Source organism: Erythrolamprus reginae, chromosome 6 (assembly GCF_031021105.1).
Source record: "Erythrolamprus reginae isolate rEryReg1 chromosome 6, rEryReg1.hap1, whole genome shotgun sequence".
Classification (NCBI taxonomy): domain Eukaryota; kingdom Metazoa; phylum Chordata; class Lepidosauria; order Squamata; family Dipsadidae; genus Erythrolamprus; species Erythrolamprus reginae.
The window spans coordinates 42,264,245-42,276,805 of NC_091955.1; the positions used below are offsets into that span (position 1 = coordinate 42,264,245).

General features: G+C 37.1%; 1 protein-coding gene across 2 annotated transcripts in view; it reads left to right on the forward strand.

Moving 5' to 3' along the window:
* SRGAP1 (SLIT-ROBO Rho GTPase activating protein 1) overlaps positions 1-12,561 on the forward strand; it is a 214,757-nt gene that overhangs the window by 102,273 nt on the left and 99,923 nt on the right. For both annotated transcript variants that reach the window (XM_070755623.1, XM_070755624.1), the window contains exons 6-7: positions 1,715-1,843; positions 6,466-6,687. In XM_070755623.1, the coding sequence (XP_070611724.1) occupies positions 1,715-1,843; positions 6,466-6,687 (351 nt within the window). The remainder of the gene's footprint in view (positions 1-1,714; positions 1,844-6,465; positions 6,688-12,561) is intronic.

Below are 12,561 nucleotides of genomic sequence, written 5' to 3' on the forward strand. Positions count from 1 at the left end.
AGCAAAAATGAGAGGGAAAGACCCATGGAGCTCAAGAGAGGAGAAAGGTGTAGGGGAAATAATCAGGACAGGGTGAGCAAAAACGGGAGGGAACCATGGAAATCAAGAGAGGAGAAAGGTGTGGGGAAAATGATCAGGACAGGGTGAGCAAAAACGGGAGGGACCCATGGAAATCAAGAGAGGGGAAAGGTGTGGGGAAAATGATCAGGACAGGCTGAGCAAAAACGGGAGGGACCCATGGAGATCAAGAGAGGAGAAAGGTGTGGGGAAAATGATCAGGACAGGGTGAGCAAAAACGGGAGGGAACCATGGAAATCAAGAGAGGAGAAAGGTGTGGGGAAAATGATCAGGACAGGGTGAGCAAAAACGGGAGGGAACCATGGAAATCAAGAGAAGAGAAAGGTGTGGGGAAAATGATCAGGACAGGCTGAGCAAAAACGGGAGGGACCCATGGAGATCAAGAGAGGAGAAAGGTGTGGGGAAAATGATCAGGACAGGGTGAGCAAAAACGGGAGGGAACCATGGAAATCAAGAGAGGAGAAAGGTGTGGGGAAAATGATCAGGACAGGGTGAGCAAAAACGGGAGGGAACCATGGAAATCAAGAGAGGAGAAAGGTGTGGGGGAAATGAGCAGGACAGGGTGAGCAAAAACGGGAGGGACCCATGGAAATCAAGAGAGAAGAAAGGTGTGGGGAAAATGAGCAGGACAGGGTGAGCAAAAATGGGAGGGACTCATGGAGATCAAGAGAGGAGAAAGGTGTGGGGAAAATGAGCAGGACAGGGTGAGCAAAAACGGGAGGGACCCATGGAAATCAAGAGAGAAGAAAGGTGTGGGGAAAATGAGCAGGACAGGGTGAGCAAAAACGGGAGGGAAAGACCCATGGAGCTCAAGAGAGGCTCTTTTTGCCTTGCTTCGTTGGGACTGCCACCTCTTGCCACCTCTCGCTGTCACTCCCCCCACTCCTTCACTGTCATTCCCCCCACTCCTTCGCCTCAGCTTCGTCTGCCAGCAGCTTTTTTTTAGAAAAGCTTTTTTTTAAATGTTTTCGATTTTCCTAATGGGCTTGCACGGATTATTGGCTTTTCTATTGATTCCTATGGGAAACATTGTTTCATCTTACGAACTTTTCACCTTACGAACCTCCTCCCGGAACCAATTAAGTTCGTAAGATGAGGTATTACTGTAATGGACTTTGCTACCCTCTCTATTTCATCCCTGCAATGTTCCCCCCTCTTGGATGAAATCCTTATTTTTTTTCACTATTGGATGCTTTGGCTAGTGAATCAGAACTCCCATAGGTCAATATGGCTTTCTGAAGTGGTTACAGAATATGGCAGGTCTCACAGCCATTTTGCATATCAATTAAAACATTTATCTCTGGTTTTGGAAACAACTCTATTCCGTTCGTTGCAACATTCCATGATCTGTGTCATAAAGGAGTTTTCTTGCAAGAGGAATGTTAAAACAATGTGAATCAACTAATATAGATCAATCCATCTTAAACCAATATCTGATTGTGTCAAATACCAGGGATAAAAACAACATATGCAAACAATAAAAACAAATAATCTCCCAGTGAGATTTGTATATAACTACATACATTTCTTAAGAAAGAAATGTCATTGTTTACATATAGTGAATATGCTATTTTGCTATTTTGTAAAATAATTTTGCACACGTGTTAATATATGTTTGCATTATTTCTATCCTCAGCGTCAAGCAAAATACTCTGAAAACAAACTGAAATCTATTAAAGCCAGAAATGAATATCTTCTAACCCTTGAAGCAACAAATGCTTCTGTTTTCAAATATTATATTCATGACCTTTCAGACCTGATTGATGTAAGTAATTGGTATTTTATGACATTTTTATTCTAGTGGATCATGTTTAGAATTTTGGGTCTGCTTTTTGTTCTTTAAAATGGTATGATTAGTGTTATGTTAAACACAGTTATAAAAGGATTGTTTTATTTAATGTCACTTTTTTGTTCTACGGAAGCATAGGGAAATATATGGAAAACATATAACAGTAAAGACCTACTCTTCCTCAACTGCAGGTTCCCAGACTAAATACTAGGACTACTATTAGTATATGAGCCAGTAGTTACAGTGCAGTACTGCAGCTACTTCTGCTGACTGTCAGCTGTCTGCAATTTGGCAGTTCAAATCTCACCAGGCTTAAGATTGACTCAGCCTTCCATCCTTCCGAGGTGGGTTAAAAGACGACCCAAATTGTTGGAGGCAATATGCTGCTGACTCTTTAAAATGACTGTAAAATGATATATAATTGTAAGCGCTATTGCTATTGCTACTCATCTGAATAAGAAACGTGTTCATTATGAAAATACTTCCCTATAGGAGAATATTTATAGCTCATGATTAAAATTAGGGGTCTTTAATACTCTTTGAGCTTAGTTGTTTTCTTGCATTACCAAAGTAGGTAATATCACCAATGCAAGTAAAAATGGGGTTTGCTTTCATTTTATATTCCAGAGCAGTGGTGGCTAACCTTTTTGTTGCCGCATGCTGAAACTGTCCGTGTGCATGCACACACCCATAGTGCAATGAACATATGCCTTTGTGTGCCCTGCCCCCGCATGCACACACACACCCATGTGTGCCCCATGCATGCATGCACAACTCCCCCGCAAGCATGTATACGTGACCCCTGTGCTCCCCCACACTTGTATGACCCCCACACATGTGCCCTGTGGATGGGTGTGCAACTCCCCATGCATGCATGGCCCCTGCAGCCCCCCGCACATGCGTTTTAGAGAACCGAATAACCAGATGGCTATTGGGAGGAGCATGCGCATGCACATTGAAGCTGAGCTGGGACAATAGCTCACGTGCCTGTAGAGAAGGCTCTGCTTGTTACCTGTGGCACATATGCCATAAGTTCACCATTACAGTTCTTGAGGCTTGTCAGTGTTAGTTGGAATGGTCATGATGGGTTTTTTGGTTGGGCTGCTTACTGTGAACTTTTTGACAGTCCTTGATTGAAGTATTGTTTACTTCTTGATCATGAGTATTTCTTAAGTAAATTTTAACATTGTTAACTTATTACAGATGGAGTGATATAGATAAATCCATTTAAATTAGTAACTACATAGTCATTTGCATAGCCTCTTAGATATCCTTTTCAACTTCCAAGATTTAAGTATATTGGTAAGTTCCAGATTGCTCTGATTTCCACACTTATTTCTCTATTTCTAAATATTCATATTTCATATCCACAGGATTTCAGTATTTCAGATCCACAGTAACTGAATATAAACATGCCTGGGATGAACATATATCCATCTTAAGATAAAATACAGGAAAATAGTATAAGGGCAGACTAGATGGCCCACAAAGTTCTTTTCTGCTGTCAATCTTCTATGTTTCTATGAATACTTTATCACCCTGCTTAAGATTCAGTAATATATTTCAAATGTTATATAATATAAATTATATAATTTTGCCATCAGATGTGCTCTTGTTTGGGAGCCAGACTGTCAACACTTAACATTTTAAGAGACATTAAAGAAAACAGCTATAGAAAGTGCCCAAGTGGCAATAGTTATAGGTTGGAAATGTTACAACAAAATGGCCAATACAAAACTGGTACTGGTACATGGTGGAACACATTCAGTTTGAAATTATGGATACAAAGATGAATATGATTAATGAAAATAAAGTGAAAGAACTGATGGAAAGTTGGGACAGGGCTAGAGGTTTTATGGTTAGTAGAATTCAAGACCAAGTTATACAGAATAAACTGGAATCACTCTATAATTTGTAAATATGGTAATTTTCTTGGTTTAAAATAATATTTAAAAATATACCCTTATTTTGTGGGGGGGGGTCAGAATGAATGATGTTGGGTGGTGGTCTTTTATTATTATTATTATTATTATTATTATTATTATTATTTATTAGATTTGTATGCCGCCCCTCTCCGCAGACTCGGGGCGGCTCACAGCAGTGACAAAAACAATATACAATAAAAAATCTAATATTAAAATCTAAAATAACAATTTTACATTAAAAAACCTAAAAAAAAACCTTATATAAAAGCATACACACAAACATTGCATACATAAAATTACATAGGCAAGGGGAGATGTCTCAGTTCCCCCATTCCTGATGGCAGAGGTGGGTTTTAAGAAGTTTACGAAAGGCAAGGAGGGTGGAGGCAGTCCTGATCTCCGGGGGGAGCTGGTTCCATAGGGTCGGGGCCGCCACAGAGAAGGCTCTTCCCCTGGGTCCTGCCAGACGACATTGTTTAGTCAACGGGACCCAGAGAAGGCCAACTCTGTGGGACCTAACCGGTCGCTGGGATTCGTGCAGCAGAAGGCAGTCTCGCAGATATTCTGGTTCGGTGCCATGAAGGGCTTTATAGGTCATAACCAACACTTTGAATTGTGACCGGAAACTGATCGGCAACCAATGCAGACTGCGGAGTGTTGGTTGTAACATGGGCATACCTAGGGAAGCCCATGATTGCTCTCGCAGCTGCATTCTGCATGATCTGAAGTTTCTGAACACTCTTCAAAGGTAGCCCCATATAGAGAGCATTACAGTAGTCGAATCTCGAGGTGATGAGGGCATGAGTGACTGAGCAGTGACTCCCGGTCCAAGTAGGGCCGCACCTGGTGCACCAGGCGAACCTGGGCAAATGCCCCCCCCCGGCCACAGCTGAAAGATGTTTCTCTAATGTAAGCTGTGGATTGAGGATGCCCAAGTTGCGGACCCTCTCTGAGGGGGTCAATAATTCCCCCCTAGGATGATGGACGGGCAGTTAGAATTGTCCTTGGGAGGCAAAACCCACAGCCACTCCATCTTATCAGGGTTGAGTCTGAGTCTGTTGACACCCATTCAGACCCCAACAGCCTCCAGGCACCGGCACATCACTTCCACTGCTTCGTTGACTGGACATGGGGTGGAGATGTACAGCTGGGTATCATCGGCGTACTGATGATACCTCACCCCATGCCCTTAGATGATCTCACCCAACGGTTTCATGTAGATATTAAATAGCAGGGGGGAGAGGACCGACCCCTGAGGCACCCCACAAGGGAGAGACCTAGAGGTCGACCTCTGACCCCCCACTAACACCGATTGCGACCGACCGGAGAGGTAGGAGGAGAACCACTAAAGAACAGTGCCTCCCACTCCCAACCCCTCCAGCTGGCGCAGAAGGATACCATGGTCGATGTGTATTTGTTGTTATTATTTTTTAAAATAATAAAATTTATTTTACAAAAACCATTTAACATTTTAAGGGTACACTTAAAACATACCTACCGTATTTTTGAAATATACGACGCACCGGAGTATAAGACGCACCTTAGTTTTTAGGGAGGAAAATAGGGGAAAGAATCTGCTTACCAGATATTCATCTGGCTAGCATCAGGTCTGGTCAGCTTCAGCACATTATTTTATGCCCTGGTTAAGGCTTTTTAAAAAAACCCTTTATTTGAAGTGAGTTAACAATGAAAGAGCTTGCAAGCCAGTAAGAGCTGGGAACATCATTGGCACCTGGAAAGAAACATTTGGAGCAAGTTAGACCAATGGAAAAAAAGCCTGCAAAGGCTTAGGGCTTGGAAAACATTCTTTGCACAAAGAGTAACAGTGAAAGAGCTTGCAAGCCAGTAAGAGCTGGGAAATTATCAGCATCTTTTAGGGAAGAAGAAGGCGCATCTTATACTCTGAAAAATGTGGTAATAATTATTTGAAATAGCATTATGTAAATGCTCCTTATTTCAAAAGCTGGGAAATTAATTGGATTTTATTAGATATGTACATTGTTTATTGTTTTGATATGTTGTGAGCTGCCCTGAGTCCTCGGAGAAGTGCGGCATACAAATCCAATCAAATCCAATTAATGAGTATGTTTAGAAGAATCTGAAAGGCACAAAGTAACATAGAGATTCATTCTGCTAGTTTAGACTTTTATTTGAAATTTGTAAAATATAATTTTAAACTCTGCACAAATCTTAATGTTTTGAACCTATGTCTGTCTGCTAAGCCTGCCAATTAGATGTCAAAATATTATCAGACCTATAATAATATTTTCTATCTACAGTATATTGGATTAGATTTCTGAAAGTCACTGTACTATTTTTGACTCATATGCCTACTGACAATAGTGCAATAATGTGACATTTCTTTAAATCTCACCATTATCTGAATACAAATGATAGAGTGATATCTATTAAAATCAATATGATAATTTATCATGACAATTTATCATGGAATTATTGTGAGCACCATAGTAACTTAGTTTCCATTACAGTTTTTCTTCATCCTATAATTGTAATTATTATATATATCTTTTAATTAAGATATTTAATAACATCAGCCTATTATTAAATAAGCTACAAAGATTTATTATATGTGAATATGATAGCTTTAAGCTATTGTATTGAAATTTGATTTTTATTTCTAAATGTATTTTCTTCTTTTGGATATTCCGTTAGTGTTGCGATCTTGGATATCATGCAAGCCTGAACAGAGCCTTAAGAACATATCTCTCTGCAGAATATAACCTTGAAACTTCACGACACGAGGGCTTGGACATCATTGAAAATGCTGTGGACAATCTGGAGCCCCGAAATGACAAGCAAAGATTCATGGAAATGTATCCTACAGCCTTTTGTCCTCCAATGAAATTTGAGTTTCAGCCCCATATGGGTGATGAGGTCAGTAATTGTTGACCAGATGTTTAAATAGTTTCACGCTCTAGACTTCCTATAGTAGAAAATGTATCAAGTTTGGAAGAAGTAAATTCTTCAAGCAAGGTACAATTTATAGAGAATGGATATCATTCCATCCTTGTAAAGACTTCTATTTTATTGTAGTAAGAATACATAATCTCCATTTCCTTATTTTCCTGTTATAGGAGAATATTTCTAATTCCAAAGAAATATCTAAAACTATCTCTTGTCAAAAGGTAATCCTCAATTTATGACCATCCATTCAGCAACTGTTTGAACTTACAACTGTGCTGAAAAAATGAATTTATGGTTGTTCCCCAAAGCTACAGTGGTTGCCTTGCCTTCACAGTGCCAATTAAAATTTGCGCCTTGAGAATCTGTACACACTTATGACCACAGGGTGCTTCAGCTACCTATTTTCTCCTATGTCTTTTGGGTGACCACACACTTCTGCATATAACTCTGCTCACTCTTCTGGCAAAGCCTCCCAAAGTACCAGAAGCTTTCAATGTGTTTTCACTTTTCAGACATCACTTTTCACAATTGCACAATTTTTATTTTGGTTGCTAAGATTAAATTAATTTCTTTATTTTGAAGCTTATAGTTTGGTCTTGTAAATGAGTCCAGAAATTCTAGGTCTGGAGAACATTCCATTAGTGATAGTACTTATTTCCCAAAATATTTTATCTCCAGAGATTATGACTTTATCCTGTTTCACCACAAATAAAAAAAAGACCCCTTTTTTGGGGCAACAAATCTAGCAGAAATCAAATATCAGTGATATGTAATATTCTACTGCAATTCTTGCATTGAAGCTGAAGTGAAGCCACACAGTTTCAATAACTTCTGTAAATTTATCTTCTTTAAACCATATTGGTGGATCTCCTATTTCTGATTGCAGAGATAACCAATGCATTTTAAAAATTGTTCTTATGCTTGTTCTAAATATTATCACATCCTGTGCTAAGCATATTGAGTTACAAGCATACTCCACGACTTTTGTTCTGCAGCTACAGTCCTTCCCTGCATCCTTCCATTTAAGATTGATGTTTTTCAGATCTTGAAATGTTTGATGTCAGGTTTAATGGTTTTTTGTTTTTTTTTAATAAATTTTATTTACAAATATAATACATGGTACATAGAATACATAAAACATTACATTACATTACATCTAGTAAGAAAAATAAGAAAACACCGAAAACAAAAAGAAAAGAAAACAAAAAACGAAACCTATATATTAAAATAAAGGCGTGTACAGGATCAGTATCTATATTCTTCCGAAACTATGTAAATTTTCTTTAGATTCAGTAACAGTTTTTATCGAAAAAGAAAGAAAAGAAAAAGACAGCTTGATTTTTTTAGACATTCAGCTCATTTGGTAATTTGAAAATCTACAAAAACAAATATATATATATATATATATATATATATATATATATATATATATAATATAATATATATATATATATATATATATATATATATATATATATATATGTATGTATATATATATATATTAGTTTTTGTAGATTTTCACGGGTATATGTATTTATTTATTTATTTATTTATTTATTTATTGGATTTGTATGCCGCCCCTTTCCAGAGACTCGGGGCGGCTAACAGCGACAATAAAACAGTGTACAATAGATTGTATGTAGATTGTTCTGAGTTCGGGTTTTGCCCCGTGTAATGTTTTGAGTGTCTATGCGACGTTTCGGTGAAATCACATTCACTATCATCAGGCTGAAGTTTTAAGCTTCGTGCTGCTGTAAATATGGAATGTTTGCAACTGTCATTTGTTCCTTATATATAGTTTTGGGGGTGGAGATTTGGTTTGAATGTAGCAAATAGATTGGGTGACTATGTTTTAGTGATTTGATTGGTTGGTGGAATCACAATTGCTTGAAGGATTGACATGGTGATGATTATGATATGTTTTTTTATTTAAGGCTGGTTTCCAAATCTCTGGTAGGTGGGACGTGTCATCTCTTTTATTCATGCAGAGGGGGTGTTTTTCTATCTCTATTGCTTCCATAGTAATTCTTCTGTATAAATTTTCTGTTTTGGAAAGTAATTTAGTTTTTTCAAAGTCAATTTCGTGCCCTGTTTTTTTAATGTGCTGGACAAGGGAGGAAGTCTTTTCTTCTTCTTTTTTTTTTTTTTTTGAAAATAAATTTATTAAATATATACAATAAAAACCAAATACAGAAAGACAAAAGAGATATGCATATTGTACATTTTTTACACTCTACTTATGTAGTAATTGGGGAGTGGGAGAAGGGGGTTGTGAAGGGAGGGAAGTAGATATAGAAGGAAGGGGGATAGGGAAAAGAAGGGGGGGATAGAGAAGCGAAAACCAGCGTTAGAGCTGGGTCTTTCATGATTTGCGGCCTGTAGTTTGAGCTCGTAGTTGGTGTGTTTTACCCTAAGGTTTTATCAATATGTTTTGAAAGTAGTTTTTAGTGCCAATATATATAATTCATTTAGGGGTTTATTTTCTTTGTAAAGTTGGAGTTCGTGTCGATCGATGTTTACAGTTTGTTGTTTCAATTTGATGTTATGATTTGTGATGTAAATTGCTATTTTTCAAGTTGTTTTTGTTGGATATTTTTCTTGATGAATAATTTTTAGATAATTCCTTTTTTTTAACCAGAGGTACCATTTATCCCAAGCTTTGTAGAAATCTGTCTCATCCTTGTTTTGCAGTTCCATTGTTAGTTTGGACATTTCTGCGCATTCCATTATTTTAATCAAGAGTGATAGAGTAGTTGGGTTTTTTTCTTGCTTCCAAAATTGTGCATATAAAATCCGTGCGGCTGTAATAATATGGATTATAATATATCTGTTTTCTTTACTAAAATTTTGTCTTGTGATTCCTAGTAGAAATAGTTCGGGTTTCGCATGGATAGTCTGAGAAGTAATTTGTTCTAGTATAGTTTTAATTTTTTCCCAATATTTTTGGATGGTTTCACATGTCCACCAGATGTGGTAATATGTACCTGGTTTTTCTCTGCATTTCCAACATAATGGTGATAGATTTGGATACATTTTTGCAAGTCTAGCAGGTGGCAAGTGCCATCTGTAGAACATTTTATAATGGTTTTTCTTATATGAGGTTGCCATCGTTAATTTATAGTTAGCAGTCCAAATTTTTTCCCATTCGTTTAAATAAATTGTGTACCCAAAGTTTTGTGACCATGCTATCATGGTTCCTTTAACTATTTCTTCAACAGTATCGTGTTGAAGGAGGATATTGTATATATTTGATATTTGCTTTTTTTGTGGACCAAAAATTATTTTATCGAGGGAGTTATTTTTTTGGAAGTCTGATTTGTTCTTATCTTCATTATATTTTGATTTTATTTGTAGGTAGTGTAACCAATCTACTTTCATATCTTTTTCCATGAGTTTTTGCTTAGAGATTAGTTCATTATTTTCGTTTAGTAGTTGGTCGTATGTTATAATTTTATCAGGGGTTAATGCATTCGGGTATATAATGGCTTCTGTTGGTGAAATCCATTTTGGGATGCAGAGGTAGTGGGTTTTTTTAATGAAGTGCCAGGTGTTAATTAAGGTTTTTCGGATGTAGTGTGATCTGAAATATGTTGGTATTTTATCTATGTCTGTCATCAGAAACTTGTGCCACCCGGATTGAAGGTCATAGCCTTCAAGTGTTAATATTCTAGAATTTTTAAGTATTATCCATTCTTTCAGTAGGTTTACAATTGAGGCATGGTAGTATAGTTCCATGTTTGGTAACCCAAATCCACCCCTTGACCTATGGTGGCCTTTTTTTTGTCTATCCTGGCCTTTTTTTTTGTCCATATGAATTTGCGAATTTTTGTGTAAGTTTTTGAAAAAGGTCCTATTTAGTTTAATGGGTGCAGTTTGGAAAAGGTATAGAAATCTAGGAAGTATATTGCTTTTAATTACAGCAATTTTCCCCATTATAGAGAGTGGGAGTTTCGACCATCTGCAAAAATCTTTGTCCATTTCATTGATTAATTTATCGTAATTGTCTTTCTTGATAGTGCTGCAATTTGCGGTAATCCATAATCCTAAGTATTTAACTTTTTTGGCGGTTTTTATTTTAGTGGATTCTTCTAATTTCGATATCTGCTGTTTTGTCATATTTTTTGTTATCATTTTTGTTTTTTCTCTATTAATTTTTAATCCAGCAATCTCTCCAAATTTATTTATTTCATTAATTAGGATAGGTACAGATTTTAAGGGGTCTTGTACAATGAACACCATGTCATCAGCAAAAGCTTGAAGTTTATAGTGTTCATTTTTAATTTTTAATCCTTGGATTTCCTTATTGTGTCTTATTTTATTTAGTAGAACTTCTAGTGCAAAGATAAAAATCAGGGGGGCTAAGGGACAGCCCTGCCTCACTCCTTTTTTTATACTTATTGTTTCTGTCATATCATTGTTTATCAGTATTTTGGCTGTTTGTACTGAGTATATAGTTTTAATGAGTTCTGTAAATTTATTACCAAATTGCATTAACGCTATTTGTGTTGTAAAGAATTGCCAGTATAAACTATCAAAAGCTTTCTGTAGATCTACGAATAGGAATGCTACTGGTTTATCTATGTTTTTATCGTAGTATTCTAAAGAGTCCAAAATATTCCTTGTGTTTGTTGTTATGTTTCTTGCCGGAAGGAAGCCATTTTGGTCCGTATGTATTCTAACAGTTAATATTCGTTTAAATCTTTCGGCTATGATGGATGCAAAGATTTTATAATCTGAGTTAAGCAGGGATATTGGACGATAATTTTGAATGTGAGCTCTATTTTGTGTATCTTTAGGTATTAAAGTTATGTAGGCCTCGTTCCAGGAGGAAGGAAGTTTTGAACCCTCGAGAATTTCATTAACAAGGGGTAACATTATAGGCTCCAGAATTTCTTGAAATTGTTTATAGAATTCGGCAGGTATACCGTCTGTGCCCGGGGTTTTATTATTTTTTTGTTTTGTAATTGCACTAGTTAGTTCCATTGATGTTATTTTGTTATTTTCTTCTTTTTTAACTGCATTCTTATGTTCTGCAATGCGTGCGCTCACTCTTCGATTGGTTTGTCCAATGTATGTGGCTGCACATGTTTTGCAAGGGATTTCATAGATTCCTTGGTGTTCTAGTTGGATTTTATCTTTTGGGTTTCTTAGGATGTTTGATATTTTTTGGTTAGTGACAAATGAAGTTTTGATATTATGTTTGTGTAGAATTTTACTAATTTTGTCTGTGGTGCCCTTGATGTAAGGGAGGAGGGTGGTACCATTATCCTGTTCTTGGTCTTGATTTTTGGGGGGTGTCTCTTTTTTGATTAGGTTTGTAATAGTTTTCCTTTTGATATGAAATATGAACAAGCGGGATGATACCTCCCGCTTACCAGACATCTGGAAACCAGCCCTGAAACGTATCCCAGTCATAGAAACCAGACTCAGAACACACATTGTAAAACAATCAAGTAGCCTGCAAGTTCCAACTACTCAGGATATCACGCCTAATCTACAACCATTAACTAATCAGCATACCTCAGCTACATCAACGACCCCAGATGTTACCCCATTGACTCACCAGGAAGTTTCTACACAACAGGCAATTGCTGAGCCATCAGACCACACCCAGCCACCAGTATTTATAGAAGGAAGGCAGCTCAGTTCTCGCAGTGTTCGCCTTAGAACAAGGACAGAAACACCAGCCTGAAGCGAGGTTTTTTTCTTTTTTCTAGCCAGTGATAAATTCCAACAATCATAGAATTGTGAGTCATCTTTACCTTTAATTTTTAGGGTCAGTTTAGACATTTCTGCACATTGAGTTATTTTTTCTAATACCAATTCGTCTTGGGGGATTTCTAC